The 26,443-nt window shown below is 44.0% G+C and overlaps 4 protein-coding genes across 5 annotated transcripts; 2 read left to right on the top strand and 2 right to left on the bottom strand.

The window, feature by feature from the left end:
• Window position 1: 1 nt before the first annotated feature.
• lnx2a (ligand of numb-protein X 2a) lies at window positions 2-13,745 on the bottom strand. 2 transcript variants are annotated; one of them, XM_085762754.1, is made up of 12 exons: window positions 13,641-13,745; window positions 12,046-12,217; window positions 10,510-11,072; window positions 7,016-7,260; window positions 6,770-6,907; window positions 5,271-5,470; window positions 4,082-4,495; window positions 3,801-3,974; window positions 2,928-3,105; window positions 2,596-2,821; window positions 1,710-1,868; window positions 2-810 (listed from the first exon to the last, which is right to left on the bottom strand). In XM_085762754.1, exons 3-12 carry the CDS (start codon window positions 10,914-10,916, stop codon window positions 675-677), a joined length of 2,277 nt encoding a protein of 758 aa, XP_085618880.1. In that variant the 5' UTR covers window positions 10,917-11,072; window positions 12,046-12,217; window positions 13,641-13,745; the 3' UTR covers window positions 2-674. The 2 variants fall into 2 exon arrangements, with proteins under 2 accessions (XP_085618880.1, XP_085618879.1); XM_085762753.1 differs by lacking the exon at window positions 12,046-12,217.
• A 1,622-nt stretch (window positions 13,746-15,367) lies between these two features.
• LOC146966586 (uncharacterized) lies at window positions 15,368-18,017 on the top strand. Its single transcript, XM_085762752.1, has 3 exons — window positions 15,368-15,534; window positions 16,035-16,109; window positions 17,400-18,017. The coding sequence occupies exons 1-3, from the start codon at window positions 15,509-15,511 to the stop codon at window positions 17,728-17,730; spliced, it is 432 nt and encodes a 143-aa protein (XP_085618878.1). The 5' UTR covers window positions 15,368-15,508; the 3' UTR covers window positions 17,731-18,017.
• A 2,960-nt stretch (window positions 18,018-20,977) lies between these two features.
• pdx1 (pancreatic and duodenal homeobox 1) lies at window positions 20,978-24,810 on the top strand. Its single transcript, XM_085763275.1, has 2 exons — window positions 20,978-22,041; window positions 24,101-24,810. Exons 1-2 carry the CDS (start codon window positions 21,660-21,662, stop codon window positions 24,499-24,501), a joined length of 783 nt encoding a protein of 260 aa, XP_085619401.1. The 5' UTR covers window positions 20,978-21,659; the 3' UTR covers window positions 24,502-24,810.
• Window positions 24,811-24,965: 155 nt separating this feature from the next.
• urad (ureidoimidazoline (2-oxo-4-hydroxy-4-carboxy-5-) decarboxylase) lies at window positions 24,966-25,820 on the bottom strand. The gene is made up of 2 exons (XM_085763276.1): window positions 25,583-25,820; window positions 24,966-25,458 (listed from the first exon to the last, which is right to left on the bottom strand). The coding sequence occupies exons 1-2, from the start codon at window positions 25,755-25,757 to the stop codon at window positions 25,109-25,111; spliced, it is 525 nt and encodes a 174-aa protein (XP_085619402.1). The 5' UTR covers window positions 25,758-25,820; the 3' UTR covers window positions 24,966-25,108.
• Between the last annotated feature and the right edge of the window lie 623 nt (window positions 25,821-26,443).

The following is a 26,443-nucleotide window of genomic DNA, read 5'->3' as shown; positions in this document are numbered from 1 at the left end:
ATCCTTTAAAGGAAATGTTTATTAAACAAACAGAACACACATTCACACATGTATAAAACTCCAGCTGATGGGACAGCTGGTTTTCATGGTGATGAGGCCTAAGGGTAGTTGAGCCCCCAGGGTGCGGCAGGTTTCTAATAAGGCCTGAGGCTTATTCAGCTGGATACAGCGCTGGTGTTGCAGAACATCTTGATTAAAGTGATTATAGGTCATTATCCTAGATGACGCAGGATCACAGGCTACTTTCGTTTTTTTTATTTTTTCGTCTTTTTAATATTCTATCTCTACCCACAACGTTGCATCCACCTGAATACAGCCCTGGATTCTACAACTGCCTGGTGAGATGAATACAGCACAGATCGCCTGTTAACAGTTGCAGTACCATTCTCCCCTGCGGGAGTGAAGACAACATGACCATATGAACACAGCAGTGTGTTTGTGAGTGCAGTCTGTCGAGGGACGTGGCACGATCTGGATCAGTTCCCACCTGGTCAGGACAAGCGTAGTCCTGCTGGGTCTACTACAGTTCTGAATGCTTTTGGTCCTGGATTAAGCCCGGTATGGAGCGATGTACAGTAGCGTGTACCAGTTCACTTTGGCCAAGGTCGTTCTCAATATAGAACATTCAGGGGTGGACTCGGCGTGGTGCGCAGCCTGCTTATGATCTGGCCTAGCTACACCAGGCTGCCGGGCCAGGAGACCACAGTCAGCGCCACCCGGCTGCGCTGCTCCTTCAGCATGGGCACCAGAGCAGAGTGGCTCATTCCTGCTGTCGACAGGCCGTTGACCGCCACGATCATATCCCCACACCTAGGATGACACCAAGAGACAAGTCAGTATGGAATATAAATAGGAAGTGACAGCTGCAGCTATGTGTGCCATTCAAACAGCTCTGTCTGCAGTAAAGAGCATCGTATGAAAGCTGTTAATTTGAGATGATGGGAATATTAGGAAACAATACAGTTAAAGGATGATGCTGGAGAAATGTAAATATTCCTCATAATCAACAGTTTCCATGAACAAAACCAACTTGAGTTGACAGGATTACTCTTTCAACTGATCAGCTGATCAACACAAAATGTATCTTTAACAATTTCAACAAATGTTAAATATAGCTTATTTTTTCGCAAAGATACCAAAATGACCTAGTTCCAGCATCTACAATGTGATACAATGGTGATATCATATGACAATAAAATGATTGATGATATATGATATTAGCATTGAGCTGTATGGCAAAAGAGGAAGTAAATATTATCAGGCTTGGCAACACTTGTAAGGACATTAACTTGTGGTTTGTTTTGTTTTTAATGGAAATTGTCTTCTTTTGGACGACAGAGTAAATGTTTGCTTACTATTTAAAATCGAAGGCAGATGTAAAGTTTTCTGACTTTAAATCATTTCATGTGTGTAATAATGGGGTCAAATAATGACTTTTGCTTTGTGGTTGTCTGCGTAATGACAATAACTAAAATATGAAAATATTACACACGTTTGCCCATGGACTTAGGCGTGTGTTTTAGAAAATGCTCGATCAAAGATCTTCTGTCCTGAGCGATGATAAATATTGTGCAGCTGTTTCGTTAAAGGTGTTTGGAAAATTCCTGAATTTAAATTATCTTACAGTACTGAAATATGTTCGCCTTACAAAATATCATCACACTTCTCACCCCACAGTCAGTAACGTATGGCAGCGACTGATCACTCACTTGAGGCGGCCATCGTAGTACGCAGGTGTGCCAAGGACTATGGTCTTGATGAAGAAAGCCTGGTTGCCGTGGGTCTCCTCGTATCCCCCGACGATACTGAAGCCCCAGCTGCCGGGATGACTCCTCCGCAGCACGATCTCATGACTACTGTGCAGGTAACTACAAGGAAAGACAATCGGAGTCAGGGAGGAGAGATGGACTGACAGAAAAATGCATGGAATGAAAAATAATACAATTTAACCTCAAAAGATGTAGATTGTGAATTCTAAAATGTACAAAAAGTATTAGATTAGATTAGATTAGATTAGATTATACTTTATTTCATCCCCGAAGGGAAATTCGTTCATGACAGCAGCATTTGACAAAGGAAATAAAAACAAGACAAATAATAAAATACACAATTAGAAATTGTCCAGTGCTGTTATATAATCTGTTATTGTTGCTGTTGATGTCTGTTGTTCTTGCCAGATGAAATCAATATTCTTAATAGCTTTGATCAAATTTAAATCTTGCCAATTGTAGAAACGTGTAGTCTGTGCATCATTTCACTATTTTTCCGGTTTTCTAATTGTTTGACAATTGGATTACTGCCATTACAAGCCTCCAAATGATCCCAATTCACTCATATTGCAATTTTCTATTAGTGGTCACCATCCCATACAAATGCACTGGCAATAGTTGTAAGAACTAATGACATCTAAGCAAAAAATTAAACATCCCATATTCAATTATGACAAACAAATAAAAAACAATACAATGTGACAATGTGGCAATTTAACATCCTATATGTTTCAGTGCACATTGTCCAGTCCTAAGAAGAAAAAGGCAGAACAACATTGATCCAGTGAAGTCTGTATGTATGTTTATGATCTCCTCTGTATGTTACCTGGGCAGGCCCAGCCACATGACCCACGAGGGCGACCAGTTGGCATCGAAGTCGCTGTCATGAGTGTGAGGCAGCAGCTCGTCGTGGTCGTGTTCCTCCACCATGCTGACCTCCAGCACTCGCAGCTGGACCGAGGGCGAGGCGGCGCTGGCCTTCAACGTGCCCACAGCCTCACTGTGGCTCAGGTATGTCAAGTCCTGCCCATTGATACTTAGCAGAACGTCACCTAGAGGAGCGAGAGGATGCACCTGCTATCGATGAACTGCGTATAATGTAATGCGACTTTGACTTTAAGCAACACGCAAAATAGTTCCGGTGCGTATTTCGCTCACCTCGTTTGATTCGTCCGTCTCTCGACAAGCAGCCGTGTGGTTGGACGCTGGTCACAAAGATTGGCAGCTCCCCGCTCTTACTGCCCCTCCCTCCCGCAACAGTCATACCCAGAGACTCAAGTGGTTCCTTCTTCACAGTGATGTGCTTCTCCTTACAGGACACACACTGGGAAAGGTCCTGTGAAAATGATGAGTCAGAGGTAAAACACACACATGTAGGTGAGTCTTCTAACTCTTTGTGCATCTCACTCAATTTTCCTGTTGTTTAAAACAGATAAAAGATGGGAAAACATCCCAAATAATAGAAATATACAGCTCTGGAAAAAATTAAGAGACCACTCCCAAAATAGGTATATGTTTGAGTAAAATTAAATTAATTTTTTGTTTTGTTTTATTCTATCAACTACCGACAACATTTCTCCCAAAATTGAAATAAAAATATTGTCATTTAGAGCTTTTATTGGCTGAAAATGACTAAACTAGTCTAAATAACAAAAAATATCAAGTCTTTTCAGACCTTGAATAATAATAATGCAAAGAAAACATGCTCATATTTATTCCTCGACAACACAGCAAGAATATTTTAACTCAGGAAGAGTTTATAAATCAATGTTTGTGGGATAATGTTAAATGTTTAATCTCAGCAGTGGTTTTTATAATCTTCCTATAAAACCAGATGTGGTTCAGGTGATCACCTCATCAGTGTCTCATTAAGTAGAATGAGTTGTGTTTGTGTGTTGGTATTTAAAAAAGAAAAGAAAAGAATGACTGTCATACATGTAGAGATGCTTTTAAGAAACATTTGTGAAAGTGGTATCTTATTTTTTCCCAGAGCTGTATGTGTAAATAATAAAATATAAGTGTTGTCCTCACTCTGTGGGTGCTGGTGCGGGACAGGTGTAGGGGCACAGGACTCGGAGTAGAGCTGTGGTTAGGCAGGAAGTGATCAAGGCAGTAGAGGTCTCTGGTGGAGCTCGATTTGGGTGGTGGGGGTGGAGTTGGTTTGCTGGGTCGGCCAATGAGCAGGTGGACTCGCTCTCCACTGGCCTAAAGAGTCAGAGTCAGCAGAGCCAGCGGTTTTAAAATCGAATCTCAAGTAAATTAATTTCACTGAAATTTCAATATTTTTCTAAATAAATCTAGGATAAATGAACCTGTATAATCTGTGCAGCCTGCTCTGGGGTACCGTGACGTAGGTCCTGGTCGTTGACGGCCAGAACGCGGTCGTTGCTCCGCAGTCTGCCGTCCTTCGCCGCCAGGCCTCCGTCCAACAGGTCCAACACGAACACTCCCGACTCGTCCGTCCGTCGTACCAGCTTAATGCCCAGCTGCTCCGTCGAGTCCCTCTTGTGTAGGGTGATTCTCAGCGTGGCGGGGCTGGACGGCGTCCCCTCGGGAGTGGAGCAGGGGGCGTGGGGAACGGCCGGGGTGGAGGAGGAAGAGGAGGGAGGGGCCCGGGAGGCGCAGCGACGCTCCCTCAGCACAGTCAGCTGCAGCGTGGTGCAGGGACGAGCCAGCGTCGACCGAGCGAAACTGTGGGGCACGTTACTGATGTCCACGTTGTTCACCTTTGGAGAGAGTGAAACCGAGATTAAAGGGATAGTTCAATATTTTAGCAAATTGGCCCATTGCCCTAATCCCTATAGTCATAGCAGTAGGTTCGTTACCTTTAATTGTCGGTGCAAGCTATTTTTAGAACGGCGGAGCAGAGCCGCGAGCTGCTCAGAGCTACGTTACGGAGGCTAATGGGATTTCTTGGTTTCCCTCATCAAACTCATCAAATACACAATCCAACAACTCCAAAACGCTCTGGTGGACAAGTTGTGACCTGCACATTCACCACGCTATGAGATAATAACAGAGATGGAGTTATTTTAGAGGCAAATACAGAGACTGCTTGCTGAAAAACTGTCCCTGAAGGCAACGCGTATCAGTGGTTTTGCATGAATTTTCCTCTAAAACAACTCTGTCTGGTAACGTTCTGTTATCTCATAGCGTGGTGAATGTGCAGGTCACAACTTGTCCACCAGAGCGTTTTGGAGTTGTTGGATTGTGTATTTGAAGAGTTTGATGAGGGAAACCAAGAAATCCCATTAGCTTCCGTAGCGTAGCTCTGAGCAGCTTGCGGCTCTGCTCCGCCGTTCTAGCGTGCACCGACAATTAAAGGTAACAAACCTACTCCTAAAACTATAGGGATTATGGCAATGGGCCAATTTGCCAAAATGTTGAACTATCCCTTTAACTGATTTTTTTTTTTGGCTACTTGGTGCCACCATAAACAAAACACTGACCTACAATCACCTTTTAACGTCTCCTTTCCTTACAAACACTGACATCTCTCACCTGTAGTATCTGATCTCCAGCCAGCAGCCTCCCATCTCGTGCAATGACCCCGTCTCTGTACACCTCCTGAATCACAATGTTGATGAGAGGCGTCTCGTTTCCCCCGACGATGCTGATGCCCAGCTCGACGTACGGGTTGGCCCGGTGGACCTCTATGGCAGTTATCTCTCCTTCAGGAAGGGAGGGCAACTTCACGCAGCCTGATGGACGCCAACAAATCACATTACACTGCTGCATCTCAGGCTTTAATTTCCACATCTTAATCACAATGTTCCCTGAACCTGATGACCCTGTTGTCTAAGATTACAGCTCTTACGCTCACAAGGAGGACGAACTGCAAATATTTCATATCTCAGATTTTCTAGTATTTAAAGGGCATTTCCAGTCGTAATCAATGTTTACCTCAGATATCAGGTCACCTATGATCAGTTCATTTCATACCATCTATACTCACAACTGCAGCGTGTGGACGTTTATATTCGTTTTTGTTCAAGAATCTATCGTTTTTTCAATGTTCATTAATGGGCTCCGGACTAATTTTAAAATTATTCTGTGGTCGCAAGTAACGTCCTTTTGACCATCATTTAAATTTTAAAATTCGCTTTACAATTAAATTAACCCTCCTGTTGTCCTTCTTGGTCAAATTGACCCAATCTGTTCCCTTCCTCCATCCTTCTTTTCTTCCTTCCCTTCGTCCTTACTACTTCTTCCTTCCTCTTTTGATCCAATTCACCTGGTCTGTTCCCCCCCTCCATCTTTCTTTCCTCCCTTTTCCCTTCCTTCTTTCCCTTCTTCCTTCCTTGAACGAATCTGTTCTCTCCCTCCATCTTTCTTTTCTTCCCTTTTCCCTTCCTCCTTTCCACAGTCCTTTTTGCCTCCCTCCCTTCCTTCCTTCCCTTCATCCTTACTTCTTCCTTCTTTTTTGCCCCAATTGACCCAATCTGTTTCCCCCCTCTATCTTTCCTTCCTTTTTCCCCTTCCTTCTTTCCTCCTATCTTTCCCTTTGTCCTTCCTTCCTTCTTTCCCTTCATCCTTCCTGCATTCCTTCCTTCCTTCTATCCCTTCATCATTCCTTCCTTCTTTGACCCAGGAGGACAACAGGAGGGTTAAATCAAAATTTGGACTTAACGCGGCTTCTGCATTGTCTACTGTTTTGTTCTCTGACCCGGAAAGGAACAATGCGGTGCCGCGGTAAGTCCGAATTTTGATTTAATTGAATTGTAAAGCAAATTCTAAAATTTAAATGATGGTCAAAAGGACATTACTTGCGACCACAGAATAATTTTAAAATTAGTCCGGAGCCCATTAATGAACATTGAAAAAACGATAGATTCTTGAACAAGAACGAATATAAATGCCCACACGCTACAGTTGTGAGTATGGATGGTACGAAATGAACTGATCATAGGTGACCTGATATCTGAGGTAAACATTGATTACGACTGGAAACGCCCTTCGACCCTTCGGGAGAATGTTACGGAGGATACAGATTATCATACCCTCTTCTGCAGAAAGGGGCGGGGACTCTGGGCAGTCCCAACCGGAGGAGGTGGAGCTGACGGAGCGAAGGAGGTGGATGCAGGGGTTACTGAGGGGCCGCTTCACCCTGGGGACCACGCACTCCAACCCCACCACACCTGGAGCCACGGAGAGATTAAGAGAGTTTCCACGTTAATGCTGCGTCTAATCAATCTGAACTTTATCGTCTTCATTTTTTTTGGGGATCTAGCAGTGGATTGGCTCACTGTCTTCCTCTGTGCTCTCCTCAAAGGCGGGGTTGTCGAGGCCGGCGTCGTCCGTCCACACGGGTCCGTTGCTGCTACTGGTGGTGGTGGTGGTATTAGGTGGTCCTGTGGGCGGAGAGGGCGTGTGGTCCCTCAGGACGGTCTGCGGGGGCGACCTGGGGGGGCTGGTCACCATCGCTCGCTCGTCCCCGCTCTCGCATCTCGGACCGTCCACGTTGGTCTGCTGACACCGCGTCCCGGGACACCTTTCACCAAGCAACAGGCGTCAGTTTGTTAGTCCATCTGACGTGTAAAGAAAATCAGGTTCAGCATCAGTTAATTTAATGTGACGCGACCGGTCCCATGAGGGAACTTCTCTCTTTGTTTGTCCCCTCCTTAAAGAAGGTGAGAGTGAGTGACCGGCCCCGAGCAGCTGGGACGGATTCAAGGGGCAAAGGGAAAAAGTAATTTTCATAGGAAAGGTCCCAACTGAGTTATGGTTCATGCACATTGATCTGATGCTGATTAGAGAAAAAATACCAGATGTTGGGCTAAAGATTAAGTATATGATGGACTATATGAAGAGGGCATGAATATTATGTGCACATGTGTATTGGTTGCAGAAAACCATTGTTTTCCCTCAAACATAAATATAATGTTACGTTTTGTTGCCTGAACCTAATAAATAAATAAAAAACTGAAAGTAAAATGTCCATCAACCTCCCATAGTAAGCAGTTTGACCAACCAACAGGTCATAATCAAGAGATATTTAAACCATACAACGAAAGAGTGAGTGCACAGACAGAAATCACATTTGAGAAGATGGGAAGGAAACACTGAGCATCGTTGTTTGACCAATTACATAAATAAATTAGATAATGACATATAAGTCGTTCCAAGAAGTTCAAGTGTTCTTTCCATCGATGTATTAATCAGATGGAGGCGGCTGAGATCGGCCCTGTCCCACAAATAGATACTCTTAACTAAAGAACAATTAAAAATACACACAGACAGACTCAAGAGGTCAATGTGGTCTCACTGTTAATTGACTCTGGAGTATTTACTGTAAGAGGCCGGTTGAATAATTTAAAAGCTTTTGTTCTTCCAAACCTACATCCCAGGAAAAATAGAAAACAGACAACTTCCCATGATTCTTTGCTCTTGCAATATAAACCAGTGAACACTCAACAAGTAGCTGTTAAGTCGGCCTGATTGTAATTGTTAGGATTTATTAATCCATTCTCTTCCACCTACCTTTGACTTAACTTATCTATTATGCATTATCTTCTCTTACTTAACACTTGATTGGTTTAAGCTCATATAAAGGTTTAGTTCATGTACTTTGCTTCAGGAACAGTGAGAGTACTTCAGCCTTTACACATACACACCACCAGTAATAAGATCAACCAGCCCACCTTGACCACTGCGGCCTGTCTTTTAATCTAATGTCTCTAATCTTCACCATAAACAGCGTTGACTGGCAGCCGCGGCCCCAGACGGCGACAACAGACTGTAGGCTTCTGTTACTATGTTAGACATAAGTCTGCGGGGCAGGAGAACCACCAGCGAGCCCACGTGGGACCGAGGTCTAATCTTTACTGAAGAATGTCACGTTAGTCCTCACAGTGACCTCGTCGTTTGTCGCTTTCTTGCACCATCTTCCCTCGTCCTCCCAACACGACACGATGCGTGGTGCTCTGAACTTCCCTGAGATGCATCCATCTGCTGATGTGACTGACATGCAGACTGTTTGCAGAGAGGTTTAAACGGGCTGCAGTGATCAAATACTGATGGTGATGCTATTTAAGGGTTAGAGAAAATACTGTATTTTCTTGTTTTTCAGGCTTGGATACAATTTAAGTGCAACTATGCCGTTTCTGAAAGATGAATAGGCCTATATTGTTTAATTCATAGATGAAAAGTAGATTTTTTAGACATTAAAACACTTCATTTCACGTTTCACCACTAGAATATGTTTGCTAATATTAGAGAGATGTTCCTATAAGACAAAGACACACTGCTGCCCCGTCTCTCCTACATTACCTTCACCTATAACTCTCACTCATGACCACAGACTTGTCATTTTTATGAAGTAACTCTCTCTCGCCTGCCGAGCTTTCTCTTAAAAACGGCTGACTCAGAAAGGCTTTAACCAGCTGGTTAGCTCTAGCTTGTTAGTGTGAGCTTGTTAAGGCAAATCTCCTCGACTTAACGGAGGTGTTTGGCAGTGAAGGGATAACAAGTCAATAAGTTAATATCAAAACACCGCATCGGATCGTTCCTTAGCAACACACGCAATCTCAGGAGATAGATGTCTACTCCTGAATCAATACATAACCTTGATCTCCTCAACTTAAGCTACGATTTTACACCTTTTAAGTATGTTTTGACTTAAACATCGCAGCAAAGAAAAGTAAAACATCTATATGTTGTTGTATTGTAAATTCTCCAAGCAGCACAGCTACATTTACTTAGATATTCTGCTGAACGTACACTACAGTACCTCCATTCATGGGTTGGCAACAACATCCTTTTGTGGTTTTCCCTTTGGTGATGCTGATGCATAGACAAATACACACACACACACACACATACACACACACACACACAAATTGCCTTCTGTTTCTATACAACATCAGAGAAAGCAAAAAAAAAAAGCGAGAGCAAGAGAGAGAGTAATTTGAAAAGCAGACAAAAGAAAAGACAGAGGGACATCATTCAGAGGAAAATGTCATTCTGTCGTCCTAAGTCACGCCAACCGCCCGTCCCACTATATTCGACTCACCACAGGCCAGGGTTGCCCTTGGCTGTCTCACAGAAGAAATGGTTGAAAAGGTCTCTGGTGTTGAAGTTGCTCAACATGTTTGCAGAGTGAGAACATGGAGCTCCTGGTCTGCAAACCCATGACTGTGGTAGGGAACCACTAATCCCCCGTCACATGACCTACAGCCCAATAATCCCCTCAGGGTCTCACAGCACCTGGTCCAAATGGGCCAAAAGCCAATGTGTGTGTGGGGGGGATCTTTAAGGCTAAAGATGGCTGGAAAGTTTAATTGATCCACTGGTTTCTCCAAACGTTTCAAGCCAATCACGAGGGATGGTTCGGTTTTAAAGTTATAAAGACAACTAGACTTGAAACTAACAGTTATTTTCATTATTGATTGATTACCCTCTATTATCGTTTAGTGAATAAATTGTCAGCAAACTGAAGAAATTTGCTGTTGCAATTCAGAGCTGAAAGCGATCTCTTCAAGTACAACCAACCATTCACAACGCAAAACTATCACAACCCATTGGAAAAGCTTGAACCAGCACAGATTCACTCCTGGAAACCTGGAATCTGCTCATTTGTGCCAGTTTGATAATCATCTGTACAACTCTAACACAAGTACAATAAAACTGCATTACCAGTACAAAGCTTAGGAGAACTTGTCCGTCATGCATGTGTAGTGTTTGTTGCTGTACGTGCGTGAGTGAGTGTCCGTCTATTATATCTGAATGTGAGCTTCATTACCGGTGTTTGAGGTGTGCCTCCAGGTCACATCGTGGCATGCTGAGGGAGCAGACGGGCGTCAGGGGGCAGGACACGGACAGCTTGTCCAGCAGCTTGTGAACCAGTATGCTGGACCTGCGGCAGGCCTGGAGCTGCAGCCGCGTCCTGTCCAGAGGGCAGAAGTCCCTCTCCTGGAGGAAGCTCCGCAGGCAGCGGGCGCAGAAGGTGTGTCCGCACGGCGTGTCGAGCGGCTGCACCAGCGGCTGCAGGCAGATGTGGCACACCAGGTCGTCGTCCACCTCCAGGCGGTAGTTGTAAAGGTGGTTCTCCCAGGTGCGGTGGATCTGGCCGCACTCGGGGCACAGGGCCTCCAGCGCCGGCTCCACCACCGGCACGGCGAGACCCACCTCGCAGCCCGGGCTGCCCATCTCTGCTGCTTCCACGCAACTCGGCTTTGGCACAAATGACTCCAGTGGGGCTGCAGCGTTTGGGAAGGGGCACGGTCACTCCTATCCCATAAGCTTCAGAGGATGCACAGGCTGCGGCGAGGACAGATGCCCCCCAGTGGCTGACGGCACATCACCCTGCAGGTCAGAGGGCAAAGACAGAGGGTTAAACAGCTGTTTCAGAAAAAAACAACAACAAGTGTCTGATTATGTGCTCGTGCATTTATTCGTGGGGCAAATGCTTTGTGCACGTGAGCCCACGTGTTCGCATGAGCTCGTGAGTGGCGCCGGCGTGTATGTGTGTATATGTGTGCGCACGCATGTGTCAGTGAGTGTGCTGAGATTATGTATTGCTGCTCCTGTCCACTAATCTGACAGTATAATCTCTCTTTTGCTCTCGCCTGCTGCAATCTTCCAATTCCACAGAGAGGGAATTATCTGGGATTGAGGCAGAGAGAGGACACAGATCAGAGGAAGTGGGATTGGGAAAGCAACGGAGAGGGAAAATAGTCCCAGAAAGAGTAAGAAAGGAGCAGAGACGGGGAAAGAAAGTACAGATAGAGACAGGGAGGGGGGTGAAAAAAGATTAATGTGGTGTGGAAATCTAAAGGAAGTATAAAACAAAGACAGGACAAAAGATGAGAGAGAGGAGAGAGGCAGTGAAGAGCAAGAACGATGGAAAAAAAAGCAAACAAGGCAAGAAAATAGTAGAAACTCTTTAAACATCCCCCTCAGCGAACTTCACAATTATTTTTGGTTCAGGCCACGTACAGTACAGTAGATGCACTCAGTCTCCTCTGCAACAGAACGAGAACATGCCTAAAGCAAAGTCTTGAAATATATAGCACTCCACCGAGCAGAGCGGTCCCCAGAGCGAACGCACTCGGTGTGTGCACTGATCATTTCCACAGCGTTTCACATCCAAAGCCATTCAGACCTTCAGCTCCCTCTATTAGCAGCCGAAGCCCCCCCCCTCCCCTCATCCCCTCATCCCCTCTCCCCCTCTTCTCCCTCCCCACCGTGGGCCTGATGCTGCTATCGGCGGACAGCAGAGGGCGTGCCTCAGCACACACACAGCGGGGCCGGGCCCAAGCCAAGCCACAGTGACTACCTGCCTCTGTTCCAGCGAGGGTCTGCTCCTGTCTCCATGACGACCTGGAGCCTGTGCTGTTCAGCGGGGCTTGACATTCAGCGTGTAGCCGGAGAAGGATGCAGAGGAGCCACACAACAGATGCACTTCTCTCAGCAGGATGCTCTGCTCCTCCCTGGTGCAGCCTGAACGCCTGTCAGACAGCACAGACGACGATGATGATGATGGTGATGATGATGATGATGATGATGATGGTGATGGTGATGATGATGATGATGAGAGCCTCCTCGGTTCCTTTTTTCGCTGCTTTTTTTCCGTCTCGTCTCCGTTTCTGCCCATTTCCCCCCGTGACACAGACAACCTGTCTCTCCTGTCTCCTTGGCTACCGGACCGGTAGTTACTTATTTCAGCCTCCTTTAAGTACGTGCTCCTGTCTGTGTGTGACTGGCTGCTTCTGTCTCTATCCCGCAGCTGGACATGAATTAATCATGAGGACACAAGGCTTCTCTGTTCCTATAACAAAGCTGTGACATCACCACATCACACACACACACACACACACACACACACACACACAGACTTGTAGACATGCAAGCATAAGTCTACACAAGCAAAACCAAACACACACACATACATCATGCACAAAGGCTTTTTAGGTAGGCGACCAGATGCTGTAAATAGACTTTATCAATAAGTAAAGTCTTCAGGTTTTCACTGTGGCAGCAGTTTAGAGCCCCGTCCGTCCATGAAAAGCACTTAAATCTATTTTAATCGTATCCGGACTCAGTAGCAACAGATTCCTTTACACTACTCATATGAAGACTGGCAAATGCTTGTGAAATATCTTTCTTTTAATCTCAGTGTGTAGGCTATGTGTGCTGTGTGTATGTGTGTGTGAGAGTCCAAGGCCATGCTGTTATTGTCATTGCACTGCTTTCTATATTAATAAATAACAGTCTTGGCCCTGCACCTGTCTCTGCTCATTTTTCATTTTTCAGAGATGACAATCTAATCTTACAACACAGGACAAGCCATGGACTACCTCACATGCAGGAATGACATTTTCAAATAAGATGAGATGATGTTTTAGGCCACAGATTTAAAATCTCAGGTCCTGTCGGCTTAGCCTACATTTTCATAAAACCCCACCTCATCGTCTCTTATCTTAAAAAAAAAAAAAAAAATCCAGAAAGGCTGTTAGCCACTTGGAAGAACAGGCCAGCTGCTGTTTTCTGCGAGGTCTGTTGCAATAGGCTGCCTTTCCCCCCTCCACAATAGTCAGACAGACATGTAATGATAACAACAAAAACACACACTAATTTCATTGAGATTTGCAATCATTTTTTCAGTTGTCATAGTCCTAATTTGCTTTGGCATCGCACCAACTGCAGTGTCATGATCTATAAGCAACCCGTAAGCGTTGAACACGTTTGATTAGACAAGAGCATTTTTTTTTAAATCATTGCTCCCATCTGTCTGACTCCATCCCACCCCTCCACAGGCGGAAAAGCTAGGACAGATGAAGCGACAATGGCAATATCAATGCAAAGCCAGCCACACACTGACACCGTTCATACAGGCTGTGGATAATATAGAGAGATGTAGGGTATCATTACCTATTCTCGCTGCTCCTCCGCGCCGCGCACTCCGGCCCCAAAAAGGGGGGACGATTATTAGCTGCGGGACCTCAATCACGCATTCACCGCAACGGACCGATCCGCAAACCCGCACGAAAACGCCCCCGTGCCTTTGGCGCCGCCGGCCCCGCCCACTGCTGTCCGTCAGCGGGGAGGGGCGGGGTCTGCGGCCGTCAATCCACAGCAAGAATCAGGAGAGGCTGCCAGACAGCCTGCTCAAAAAAATATATCACTACTCACTGTTTTAGACTAAGTTGTAGCTATTTTCCACAGAAATGTAATGTTGTAGATTAGCTTATTTGTTTGTTTTGTTTTGTTTTAATCTTGTTTCTATGTCAAGATTAATTAGCCTACATTTGACAGCAACAATTTATAGCAGGCCAATATACAGTAATAGGCTTTTTGAAGCACATAATACAATACAGATCAGTGAAAGCATGGAACTCTTTACCACTGCCAATAACTAAATTCACACAGAAACTAACATTCAAAAAGCAAGTAAAAAAATATTTTGGAATTTCATATCCGTAGAATAACATACGCGCACATATATGCACTATGCACAAATAGGCCTACATACACACAAAGGGTTTTTAGCCTATGTAGGGTCGTAGGTTTTCTTGTTATTGTCATTTTGATTTGTATTTTATTTTATAACCACTGTGCATTGGAGTATCTTACATACATTCTTTGATGTAGATGACAATGCGATTGTACAGATTTAATCTAAGTTTTTGTTTACATGTCTTGTCTTTTTCATGCTGTGATTGTAAATGTATATTAAATGTACTGGTTTTAAATGTGGACCCCAGGAAGAATAGTGGTGCTCCAGAGCACGGCTAGGGGATCCATGGGGGATTATAAGAGCTATACTTAGGCTACCTCATGATTTGACATTTAACAAATCATGAGGTAGCCTAAGTAGCTTTTATAATCCCCCATGATTATTGCCCTACAACATACACTTGAACTTTGTGTAGGCTAGTAGGCCTACGTGTGTAGGACCCAAAATTGAGAGTTGCTTGGTCACACACAGAAACACTATCTTCAAGGATGAGCCTGTGGTAGAATCACCATAACATGGTAATATCAAGCTACTGTATAGGCCTTGGCTACAAAAACAAAGATATTGCCTGCACTTCCCATTAAATAGCTATAAGCATTTTGGTCTGGGTTATGGTGGGAACCGTTAACAAGTAGGGTGTGTCTGACTTCAAGAGTTTCATATCATATACAGCTAGATAAGCCTATTCTAATTCTAATTTTATCAGTAGTGCTGGTAGCTTTGCCATAGTTGAACTTCTTCCTGTGGAAAGTAGTAAATTGACTGCTTCCACAACACAACAATTCAGATTAAACTGCCCAAGTAATATTATAAATAAAGTTTGTCAATCTAATATATCTCCACCAATTATCACCATCAATGACGAATCCTTACTGTATAATGGGTTATCTTAAATCATTTGTTGTTAAGCCCATGTTGCTGGACCTACTAACCCCAACCCCTAACTTGATTATACTACTTTTATTTAACTAAATACTACTTCCACTGCTGTTTCTTATTTCTTGTATTTAGTATATATGTAAATAAACTAACCTGCTTTTGTGCCGTTTAAGTTCATTTAATTGATTTTTGCCAACTAGTTTCAAGTTAAATGGTTGCAGGGGGAAACAACCAGGCATCGCCATGGACACCCCATACCACGGGGTCCTCGGCGGAAGGACCCAACAGAGAGGTAAACAAAAAGGAGGTTACGTTAATTAACCTGCAATCATCGATTTTTCGCTGAATTAATTGCATTGCAAGAATAAAGTTTAGGTTTTAAGGTGTAGTTGTTTGCGACGCGATGGCAGAAGACAACGAGCTGGAAAAGTACGTCGCCATTTTGTTTTTTATCTCGTTTTTTTTCGTCCTGCTGCATTTTGTTCACACTAGTGGCTGGTTTTCTACTAAACCCGTAACACCCATCCCCTCAAGTGGGAAAAGGGATATTTTTAGCCGACAGCTGTTGTGTTTATTGCACAGTAAGACAAGTGTGAGTGTGTTGTGGTTGTAAGGAAACCCTGCCTCGATAATAGACACCATTAGCTGCTGCCGCCGGTGCTGTGTGGTTAAAGGTCGGCTAAATCAGTTGCGTCTCTTCTGATGAGACTGTGCTGATTCAGCAGCTCGGGTCACACCAGGACACTGCCTTTCACTAATGATTCATTTTCTCCTCAGCTCTCTGCATCACTGTTTTCTCTCACTTAATTAAATCCTAACCCCCTCCCCATCCCCTCCCCCTTTGCCCCCCCCCCCCTTCAGGACGCTGTGCCATCTTTGTCCTCAGCTTCTCCCCATCCCATGATGTTTTTCTCTGTGTGTCCATCCAGGCGTGCGGTGGAGGAGCTCCTCAGGGAGACTGACAGGGCCCGGGTGAGAGCAGAGACCATGGGCCCCGCGGGATGGTGAGCAGTGTGTCTGACATGATGCCATCTGTATCAGCCTGAACACATGTGTCATCTGTGGATATTTAACTGTTACTTATCATCTTAGCTGTAATTGCAGAAGGGGGATATTTGTTTGTTGAGTGTAGCCTACTACAGCCTAATTTGGTCTGTGCACAGTTTGACTTGAGTCTGTTATATTCTCAGATGGAAGCACTGCACGATACTTAACTCATATTATTGCATTTTTAAACATTTGTGACATTCTTAGTATTGCATAACATAGGCCTACTGTGATACGTTGCCATGCAAAACAAAACAATGTCCAAAAAGGGAAGCTTTAGCAACATCTGCTTTATCTAATAAGATACAATTTGCAGTCTGTTTATCTCACTGAAAGGAATAGTTCACCAAAAAATGAAATTCAGTCATTATTGACTCACCCTCATGCTGATGAATACTCCGGAGTAGTTTTTTATGCCTCAAAGTGCATCTGGAGACCTGGGAGGGGTGTTGGTAGTCCAATGAAATCCTTATATGAGAGTGAGTCAATAGCGGCCGACACAGAAAGGTCCATAAAACTACACAAAAACCTTGTAATATTCCTCCATACACTGCTTGTCCGCAGTATGGAGTCCTGAAGGGAGTCCTGAAGGGATATAGTCCAGAGTTTACTCGAAGCAACGTCATTTAGGACATTTTTATAGCCTAAACAGTCCTGTATTGAATTTGCCTGGTGCGCACTCTCATGTTCAGGCAAATTCAATACAGGACTGTTTAGATTACAGCGGACGAGCAGTATGGAGGAATATTACAAGGTTTTTGTGTAGTTTTATGGACCTTTCTGTGTTGGGTGCTATAGACTCTCATATAAGGATTTCGTTGGACTACGAACCCCCAACCCGGGTCTTATTATTAGGCAATTAGGCAGGTTAGGGAGTAGAAAATTAAGAGGTGCTTTCAGAAAATGTGGGTCTTCCAGAGAGCCTTGAAAATGTAGAGCAATTTTGTAGTATTTAGTAGCTTGCTTTAACAAAATTGCACTGACCAACTCAATTGTTTATCTTTTTCATGGCCTTAAAGTAGTCAAAATATGACTAACGTATACGAACTGGACTCAATACATGATTTATCCATAATGTAACTGACTGTAGGTTGCTATGGCCCCCAGATTCTTTCAACAAATTGCAGGGGTCATGACCCAAGTGTCCTGAATTACATCCCATGGTTCTTCTTGTTACAGAGAATCATGTGTCCCTCATGTTAGAAATGTCCCTCAGAGTTTTAAAACTTTGTTCACTTCTCTGTCAGGATGAAGTGTCCCCTCCGGAGCACCAACAAGCGCTTCCTCCTCAACACCCTGCGCTCCACCCGGCCCCAGCGGCGCCCCAGCGAGCCCACAGCCGTGCACTCGACCACGAGAGGGCACCTGAACAGCGAGAAGACCAGGGACAGGAGCCACGAACGCAGCAGGTCGCCTCCCAGAGATCGAAGGAGCAACGGAGATCACACAGATCATAAGAATCATCACAGAGACAGCTGGAATAAAAAAGACAAGAAAGAGGACAGAGACAAAGAGAGGAAATCCAGACACAGAGACCGAGACAAGAGACATGCGGACGATGGACAGAAAAGACAATGACTTAATAATGAAGAAAGTACTTCTGTTTAAAGGAGGAACACTGCTTTTTCTGAGGCCAGTTGTTTCTAGAGAGCACAGAGGTGGACACTCCAGCACATCTCACAGGGCAGCTTGAGCACTGCTCACCTTGAAGAAGCCAGAGAAGACACTGATTTTACTTTTTATTTCTGCCTATAAAACAGTCTCAACCTTTTTTTTCCCCCAGGGAAGTGGGTGAATGATTTACATGTTACTTGATTAACTGGTAATGTTTCTAATGTCAGAACCATATCATAGGTTTAATTGAGGCTTATGGTATTTCTTGGTTTCCCCCATCAAACTCACCAAATACACATCAAACAACTCCAAAACGCTCTGGTGGACAAGTTGTGACCTGCACATTCACCACGCTATGAGATAATAACGAAACATTACCAGACTGAGTTGTTTTCGAGGTAAATTCATGCAAAACTGCTGCCTGTCGGGGCAGTTTTTCGGCAAGCAGTCTCTGAATTTACCTCTAAAACAACTCCGTCTGGTAACGTTCTGTTATTATCTCATAGTGTGGTGAATGTGCAGGTCACAACTTGAAATTGGGGACTTACATAAAAACTACTGAAAAGCAGTTGAAACAACTGATATTACCTTAAAAAAAAGACAAAGACTGTGATGTGTGTTCAGCTTAATTTACTTGGTTAAGTTAGAAGTGACAGGATATCCTTTATATTTCATCTCAAACAGAGCACAAAACTTAAATAAACAGTTTGACAGTATCGACACATTCATTAAAATCTGTATTTTGCTTTTATACTGTGTATTTCTGTTATGTTTGTAAATCAAGTACTTACAAAGTCAGGTAGAGGGAACCTGTTTTGAAAAGAGGTCAATGACAGAGTCCTTACGTTTGACCAGTGAGAGCAAGAATGACACAAGGTGAGTTATTCCTTATAGTCATATGTTTACGTTATAAAAACAAATTAACACAAGATAACTTTATCTGTTAGTATTGAGAAACCTAAGTCAGGTTGGAGTTGACATTTGGATCTTACGTTAATTACAAGCCATTTTGGATTCACAGTATCTTTACTATGATAGGTATTGTCATTGTCATAATGTAACTTTTCTCATCTCACTCAGTATTGGATATACAGACAATTCAGTCCATTGTAAGGTGCTGCAATAAACAGACTTATCAGTACCAATTAACGTTTGGGCAGAGAAGAGTTATTGTTGTTGTCATATGTAGCATACTAATTAGATTACTATTTAATTCAGCACTGTATTATGCCAGGTTGTTTAGCTGCCAGAGGTGAGGGAGCTCTGAAGGTCCGGCCAACTCTGCTTCCCCCCAGTGATCTACCACAGAGGAGGAGAAGTCTTCAGTGCCACCGCAGGTCATTTATTGATCTGCAGCCTGTGAGTTCAGCTCAAGTTTTTTTTTAATTCACTCAGGGTGTGTGTGTGTGTGTAGTGCCTGATTATATAATTTACAGCCAGAGTGGTAGAAAGCAAAATAAGAGTGAACAAACACAACAAAGAGAACAAATAACACAAAGAACAATGAAAACCAAAAGAAGAAATTAGATGAATTAGTTGTGTAATTGTGTAACAGCTTTTTTCACTCTTTATTATACAGTATTAACATTAGATCAATATCAAAAATGATAAAACTCGTCATCCCAGTAAATGAAGGAAACCGAGTTAAAATAAAGGTTTAAATAGTTGAAAGTGTTAGAAGTACCAATTTGGAAGACAATTTTAATTTGTTTGCAGTTCAGCCTATATTTATGCATAATATAGTTGTCATCAAATGTACATTTAGGTAATTGACGTTGCATTCTTATGTTTTCCCACTGGTTTTCCATAGTAACTTGAATAAACAAACAACCAAAGAGTTGTAAAAGCCCTGAACCTAAGAACTGCTGACACTTCTCTTCATGTCCTCCCTCTCTCACGTGACTGCTGGTTTGGCTTAAATCTGTGTCACCATGAGGTTTGATTTTAAATTATAATGTCATTACTATTATTTACTAGTCACAATGTTTACATAAGCCATGCTGCTGTCGCCACCGGGTAAGCACGTTTTATCAGGCGTCCAACTTCTTTGACATGTGTACACCAGCTATCAGAAAGGGTTCTGTTTGTCAAAGGAGAAATCAACTATTTCCCTGCTGACACTCCTGTGCTCAACTCCTCCAGTGAGTAGATTAATAATCCTATGACTAAACCCAATACTACATGATATAATATTAGTATGGTTTGTCATGGTTCAGGTGTACCTTTGGAAAACATGAACCTTTACGCAAGGCCTCTCCACATTTGGCTCTGGTCCATGTGTTTAAGGCTCCACTCTTTTATTGCTCCACATGTTTTAAAAGCGTGGCAACTGTCAGTCTCTGTGGCCACGATTAAACCCGTATATCTATAATAGCAAAGTTAAGCTGCATTTACTCCTCCTCGCTTAAGCCATTACGCCAAAGTTGTGTGTCTGTAAAGTCCGGCTAAAATGCGTTTAACGCGCCTTATGGTTCATAAATCACGTTGTCCCTCTTCACTGTAGTGGGGGAATAGCCTCGGTTAACTGTTTCCTTCCTCTTTGAAACAATGATCAAATATAAACACCATTGAACGTGCATAGTGCAGCGGGTGATTTGTATAGAATTGGTTTACTTGAACTTTATTGCATCTGCTGAGTGCCCCATTAAGATACCATGGAAAGTGCCTTAATTGCTTTTCAAGAACTCAGTGTAAATATATAGTCTATAGATACACGCTATCAAGGTAAAAGCCCCGTGGTGCTGAACAGTTACCTGGAGAATAGGCACATTACACCTGTATTATAGCAGAGGCTCCAAATGTTGCATAAAGTTGCAGGTGGAGCTCGCGGGGCTGAGTGTGTGTGTGTGTGTGTGTGTGTGTGTGTGTGTGTGTGTGGAGGGAAGACACGCTCCGTGCGCACGCCGGTTAATTGAGTTTTGTTGCTCACTCCAACCTAATTGGTTTTTACCGCGAGAGCTGTTGTTTAATGGGGCGAACACGCACCGGCTGAAGGCTAATGGCCAGCAAACATGGCGAGAGTGCAGCGGCTGAGGCGACCGCATAGGCTCCGTGTTTGCTATATCGTCAAAGGGCCCACGGTGCCGGGGCTGCGGGGCCACACGGGCCAAATGGTGTTAAATGATGCATTTACAGGCGCGTAATGGGTACATTTTCAAAAGTCGGAAAGGTGTGGGCCAAAAAAAAATAAAAAAAATAAAGGAGGGTGGGTGGGTGGAGGGCTGGAGTGGAGTGGATGTTTGAGTTTCTCATCCGAGTCTCCAAGACAACTGTCTCTCCATCCAGGTCTCTTATCTCACAGGTCAACCAATGTTTGCGCCCATACGTATCGATTTGTCAGCCGCAGTGTGCAGACAAGAGATCTATCCATATAAATGGTCGATGGCTTCACTGTTTGCGGACAAACCTACAACTCCTGCATGAGAATCATGTTTCTGTCGTGCGCTCTAGACCCAGCAGGACCTCTGTAACACACTTACACAGGGTCCCGGTCCTGTACAGACTCTGTTGCTCCTGTGCGCAAACACAGGTGAGCGCCGGTGTACTCCTATACCCAAACGGTGCGGTATTTACAGAGGGACATTGATTTACGCGCGGGCAGCCGCTCTGCTCTTTACTGAAAACAATCTCACAAGTCACAGAATATCCTGGAAACTGAGGGGGCTGTAGGTCTGTCGGTCTGAGCAAACACTGAGACCAATGGCTTGTGCGCTGCAGGGTCACATGGTGACAGAGTGACACACCTGTGCGGAGCCGTAAGGGCCTCGCAGTTGCGCCAGACAGAGGCAGGTAGAGCAGAAGGTCCACGCCGAGGCAGCTGCTGGGCGCATGCAGGTACAGGTTCAGGTACATGTGCGCGCAAACGGCCCCACAGCCTCGGGTCCTCGGCAGCCATGAATCGGGAAGATCATTATTACCCCTCGCAGGTTTTCAAAGACTCCTGCGCCTACCAGAGACCACAGGGCGAGGACTACAGCCACAGCCCGCCGCCCTGCTTGTACATGAACAGGCAGGTCCACTCCGTCTACACGCCGCCGTCCATGGGGGCTCTGGAGCCGGCCAGCCTTCCTGACATCGCCCCCTCTTACAGTCTACCCGGCCTGCGAGACGACCCCGGTGTCCCCCAGCTGCACCACCCGCAGGGGCTCCAGCAGCAGGCTCTGCAGCCCACCGCGGGGTATGGAGACACTGTGGAGCAGAGCAGATACCACCTCCCCTTCCCCTGGATGAAAACCACAAAATCCCACTCGCACACCTGGAAGGGACAGTGGGCAGGTAAAAACCGTCCACGCCGCTACAAGCCAGTAAATGGCTTTTGTTTTTCAAAACACACAGAAGAGAATCACTGAATGGAGACAAGCTGTACATGAAAGCGAGATTTATTTCTCTTTGATAACATTGTAATCGCTTATCAAAATACATGGATAGTGTTGTTTGCTGCATTTCTCTGTAGTCATAGCACTAACTTTCTAAGTCCTGCAGTGACATCATGCCCTCAACAATATGATCCTGGGTGTTTCAGTTTACCTTGTCAGTCAATTTGTAAAAGGCCCGGAAGGTCAACGCTCACCTTTATCAGGTCTTATCGTCACAAAAAATGTGGGTTTTGTCTTTTCAAAACATTTTTCACAAATCACCATATCTTAAGCCATCAGCGGCAGGTTACTATAGAGTATTATAACCAACCAACAACCAAATCTACCACAGTCGGCAGTGATTCATGTGGGCCTGGTAACATAAAAAGGAGAAAAGATTATATTAACAGAGTTGTTCCAGAAGTTTGCAGCTTAAATTACGTTAATAAACCATTACTTCTATCACAAAATGCTGATTTTAATTGTTCTAGTTAGTCTATAATGAGCGTAAAGTATCTAACAGGGCTACCAGTTTGCTAATAGGAGAAATGTGTGTGCCAGAGTTTCTTCTATTGTCTGTAAAGTTTTCAGGAAATCAGATTAACAAACATTTATTCTGCTTCAGTGATTTGATGTAAATGTGATATATATTTTTAGCCACATGGCCACAGTGATCTATTTTCTCGCGTTACACTTATACGAGTTTGGTTAACTTTTACGCACAGTCTTTGTGAGCAGAATCAGTGAGAATTATAGCAGATTTTGGATGTTTTATTACCAGATGATTCAAATAAACCTATAACAACAAGATTCAAAGAGTCCTGAACAAGTTGAGATGACATTAAAGTTGTTTACCATTCAGAGATGCTGTAGGCAACGGCACAAAAGTTTCTAAAACAGTGCTGCTCTATCCAAAACAGTATAATAACAACATGGTCGTTGACTGTAATTAGTGCCATATGCATTTTAATTGTAAATGGCTGAAGCCTATTTTTGTTAAACCTTCCCAAGAGCTGTCTTGCCTAATTACAAAATAATTAAAATGTACTCTGTTTGGAAATACCCTCAATTTTACGTTCACTTTGACTGAACTTTTATTTATTTATTTCACATTTTGTCACATCAAAAAAAAATCATGTTGGCCCTTCATGATCTGTCTTAATAGCCTATAAATTCAAGATAATGTCAAAGCGATAACTGATATTAGGCTAACTATTTTAAAAGTAGCTACCAAATGAACGACTAATCATGCTAAAGTAAAATAATCTAAAATTGTAATAAATAAAGAAAAAATTGTCACAACTGTATTTTAAAATTAAGTCTTTTCGGTCATCGGTAAAATACAGGAGGTCATTTAATCGATGTCGAGGAGAGGATCAGGAAGTCCCGATAAAATAAAGCGTAGGCTGCACTTCGGTTGATTTCATTATAAAATAATTTGTCTCTCTTTGACCTTTGGCCTTCAGTCATGGAAAAATACTATATCTTCTTTGCTCTCAGATATCAAACCACACTAATTTCTCAATACAAACTACTTTTGTCATGGGATGAATTTTAGATGTGGGTCACCAGATGAACCAAAATGGTAATCTTAATCTCCTTCATAATTTAGTCTGTAACTCTGCATTCAAAAGTTTTTTTTGTATGATTTAAAAACAACACATTTTCAGTGGGACCTTCACCTGTTGCTTTCAAATTTCAACTTTAACCAAGGAGGGATTTTTGTGGCAAATCTCGGCAGATTTCCTCTTGACATTACAAGTTAATAAATGCTTATTTTATCCGCTATGAGACGCTTTTATCATGTGTGGTTTCAGCAAGAGCCAGTGGTCAAAATCTGTGCGCACTTGACATAAATCATCCAGTAAATTTACAATAAAATAAAGGAATAGATTAAGAAAGTATAATAATTAAGATTAACAAAATCCTACTTGAAAACATCTCACTGACAAAGGCACTACACCTCTGTCTGTGTCCAGGGCCGTACGTGATGGAGACTGAGGAGAACAAACGCACGAGGACCGCCTACACGCGCGCCCAGCTGCTGGAGCTCGAGAAGGAGTTTCTGTTCAACCGCTACATCTCGAGGCCGCGGCGCGTGGAGCTGGCGCTGACCCTGAGCCTCACCGAGCGCCACATCAAGATCTGGTTTCAGAACCGGCGCATGAAGTGGAAGAAGGAGGAGGACCGGAGGAGGGCGAGGGGGGCAGACCCGGACCAGGACAGCTCCATCACCTCCGGAGACCAGGGGCAAGGGGAGGGGGCCGCGGGAGGGGGGGTCTCCTCGACAAACGGACCCCACACCGCCACTACAACACCGCCCGTTTCCCCGCTGCACGGCCACTCTCTCACCGCCCCTGGCCCCAGAGAACCTGCATAGCCCCCCCCCCCCCCACACACACACACACACACCAGCACTTACTTATCCCTCAGACGACCACCCAGATGTTGCAGGGAACTTTTCCCGAGGGAAAGAATGGAAACCAATAAAAACATTCTACACGGAAGCACAAAGGATTTATATTTAAACACTGGACAGAGTGAAACAAGGACCACCGTGGGCCTCCTTTATCATTTCTGGACTTGAAGGGGACTCCATCCTCTCCAGTGACAGTGAAGGCTTTGAGACTTTCTGAACACCCAGTGACATGCTGAGACAACCAGATCACAAGAGACCCTCCTCCCACCCCACCCAACTTTGAGGGAAGCAACGTGGATTCAGTTGCACAGACTTTTGCTGTATAGTCCATGCTCATGAATGTAAATATCATAATCTGACCATCAGTAATATGTATCAATGTTCACATGTGTACATAAATCCACATCATGTAAATTGCGTTACTCAATGAGCCACATAGCTTATTTTATTCTTGGAAATTTTAATTATGATGAATGAATAGCACGTATAATAAATTTGGAATAAAATCACAACAACAATAATGACAGTCTTTTGGCATTTGGCATAGGTGAAATCCAGTGATTAAAGGTCACAACTTGTTTGGAGCGTCAGTGAGCACGAGACCCTGGAGGCGCAGGTGACATATCTTCTTCACCTCGTCGATGCCTCGCGCCCTCTCCACGACGCACTCGTTCTGACAGCGCGCGGCCAGCTGCCGTAAAATGTTGGCCTTGTCGTTCATCCGGGCGCAGATGACAAACGGGAACCCGAACCTCTCTTTGTACTCCTCGTTGAGCCGCGCCATGCGCGAGGCTTCCGCGGCATCCAGCGCGTCCATCCCGGCTCGTGCCTGCTCCTCGCGAGACTCTGAGGTCAAAGTGCCCCTTTGGAGATCCCTGCCCGCGAGGTCCGGGTGACATCTGAGGATCCCCTCTTTACCTGGACACACATGATTTTGATTATTGCCCACAAAACCAAATTCCGGGAGTAATAAACTCAAAATAACCACCAAAAAGTGAAGCAAACTAACAGAAAATTTATCAAACCCAAATCTGTGTCTCACCTGATTCCGGAAGAGAATCGATAAACTCACTAATAGCAGCCTCCAGAGCAGACAAGCTCGCAAAGGGACGCCTCGACCACACAGCAGCTGTTATGATGGGACATTTCTCCACCACGTTGCCAAAAATATTCACAAAATCCTCATAGGGAAGAGCGTTTACTGCGTTGATGTCCATGTCTCCTTGTCGCTGGGTTGTGGTTGCTGTTGAATGACCTCAGGGTTATTGCACTGGTGGACACACACACACACACACACACACACACACACACACACACACACACACACACACACACACACACACACACACACACACACACACACACACACACCCTTGTAATGCTATCTTTGTGAGGACACTCACTGACATAATGTATTCCCTAGCCCCTTACCCTAACCTTAACCATCCAAAACAAATGCCTTAACCTTAACCATTACTCTTAACCTAACTTAAACCTAATTATAACCTAAAGTCTTAACCCTCAAACAGCCCTTGGAAAAAGTGAGGACCAAAAATGTTCTCACTCTGTTGGTTAAAAACTCTTTCTGGTCCACAACGTAGTAAATACAAGAACACACACACCTGATGCCCCAGAAAACGAGTTCAGACAAGTTTACAAAAGGGTGTGAAAGTAAAATGCAAATTTTTAGAAGCAGGTTGACTTCTTCAAAGTGCAAACTCTGATCTCTGGCGTCACCTAGCGCCTAAAGAGGGCAACTAACAGATAAACTGTTGGGCAACACTGAAACACTGAGTGGCTGAGGGTCAGCAAGCTGTCAGAAGATGGTTAAATAGACGGAGGGCAAATTGTTGTTTTATTTTTTGCACTTTTATTCTTTTATTTTAAAATATTGGTTTGTTTT

Source organism: Trachurus japonicus, chromosome 20 (assembly GCF_045865225.1).
Source record: "Trachurus japonicus isolate A0001 chromosome 20, Traja_1.0".
In the NCBI taxonomy this organism is placed as follows: Eukaryota; Metazoa; Chordata; class Actinopteri; order Carangiformes; family Carangidae; genus Trachurus; species Trachurus japonicus.
The sequence above is the reverse complement of the archived record's forward strand: the minus strand, read 5'-3'. Positions and strand labels throughout refer to the sequence as shown.

Excerpts from the sequence above, each read along its gene's own strand:
- lnx2a (XM_085762754.1), bottom strand. The coding sequence starts at position 10,916 with ATGGGCAGCCCGGGCTGCGAGGTGGGTCTCGCCGTGCCGGTGGTGGAG. Across the intron at positions 7,261-10,509 it reads GAGGCACACCTCAAACACCG|GTGTCCCGGGACGCGGTGTC; the intron begins GTAATGAAGCTC and ends GCTTGGTGAAAG. Across the intron at positions 3,106-3,800 it reads CCCGCACCAGCACCCACAGA|GACCTTTCCCAGTGTGTGTC; the intron begins GTGAGGACAACA and ends TCATTTTCACAG.
- LOC146966586 (XM_085762752.1), top strand. The coding sequence starts at position 15,509 with ATGGCAGAAGACAACGAGCTGGAAAA. Across the intron at positions 15,535-16,034 it reads GAAGACAACGAGCTGGAAAA|GCGTGCGGTGGAGGAGCTCC; the intron begins GTACGTCGCCAT and ends GTGTCCATCCAG. Across the intron at positions 16,110-17,399 it reads ACCATGGGCCCCGCGGGATG|GATGAAGTGTCCCCTCCGGA; the intron begins GTGAGCAGTGTG and ends CTTCTCTGTCAG.
- pdx1 (XM_085763275.1), top strand. The coding sequence starts at position 21,660 with ATGAATCGGGAAGATCATTATTACCCCTCGCAGGTTTTCAAAGACTCC. Across the intron at positions 22,042-24,100 it reads CTGGAAGGGACAGTGGGCAG|GGCCGTACGTGATGGAGACT; the intron begins GTAAAAACCGTC and ends GTCTGTGTCCAG.
- urad (XM_085763276.1), bottom strand. The coding sequence starts at position 25,757 with ATGGACATCAACGCAGTAAACGCTCTTCCCTATGAGGATTTTGTGAAT. Across the intron at positions 25,459-25,582 it reads CGATTCTCTTCCGGAATCAG|GTAAAGAGGGGATCCTCAGA; the intron begins GTGAGACACAGA and ends ATGTGTGTCCAG.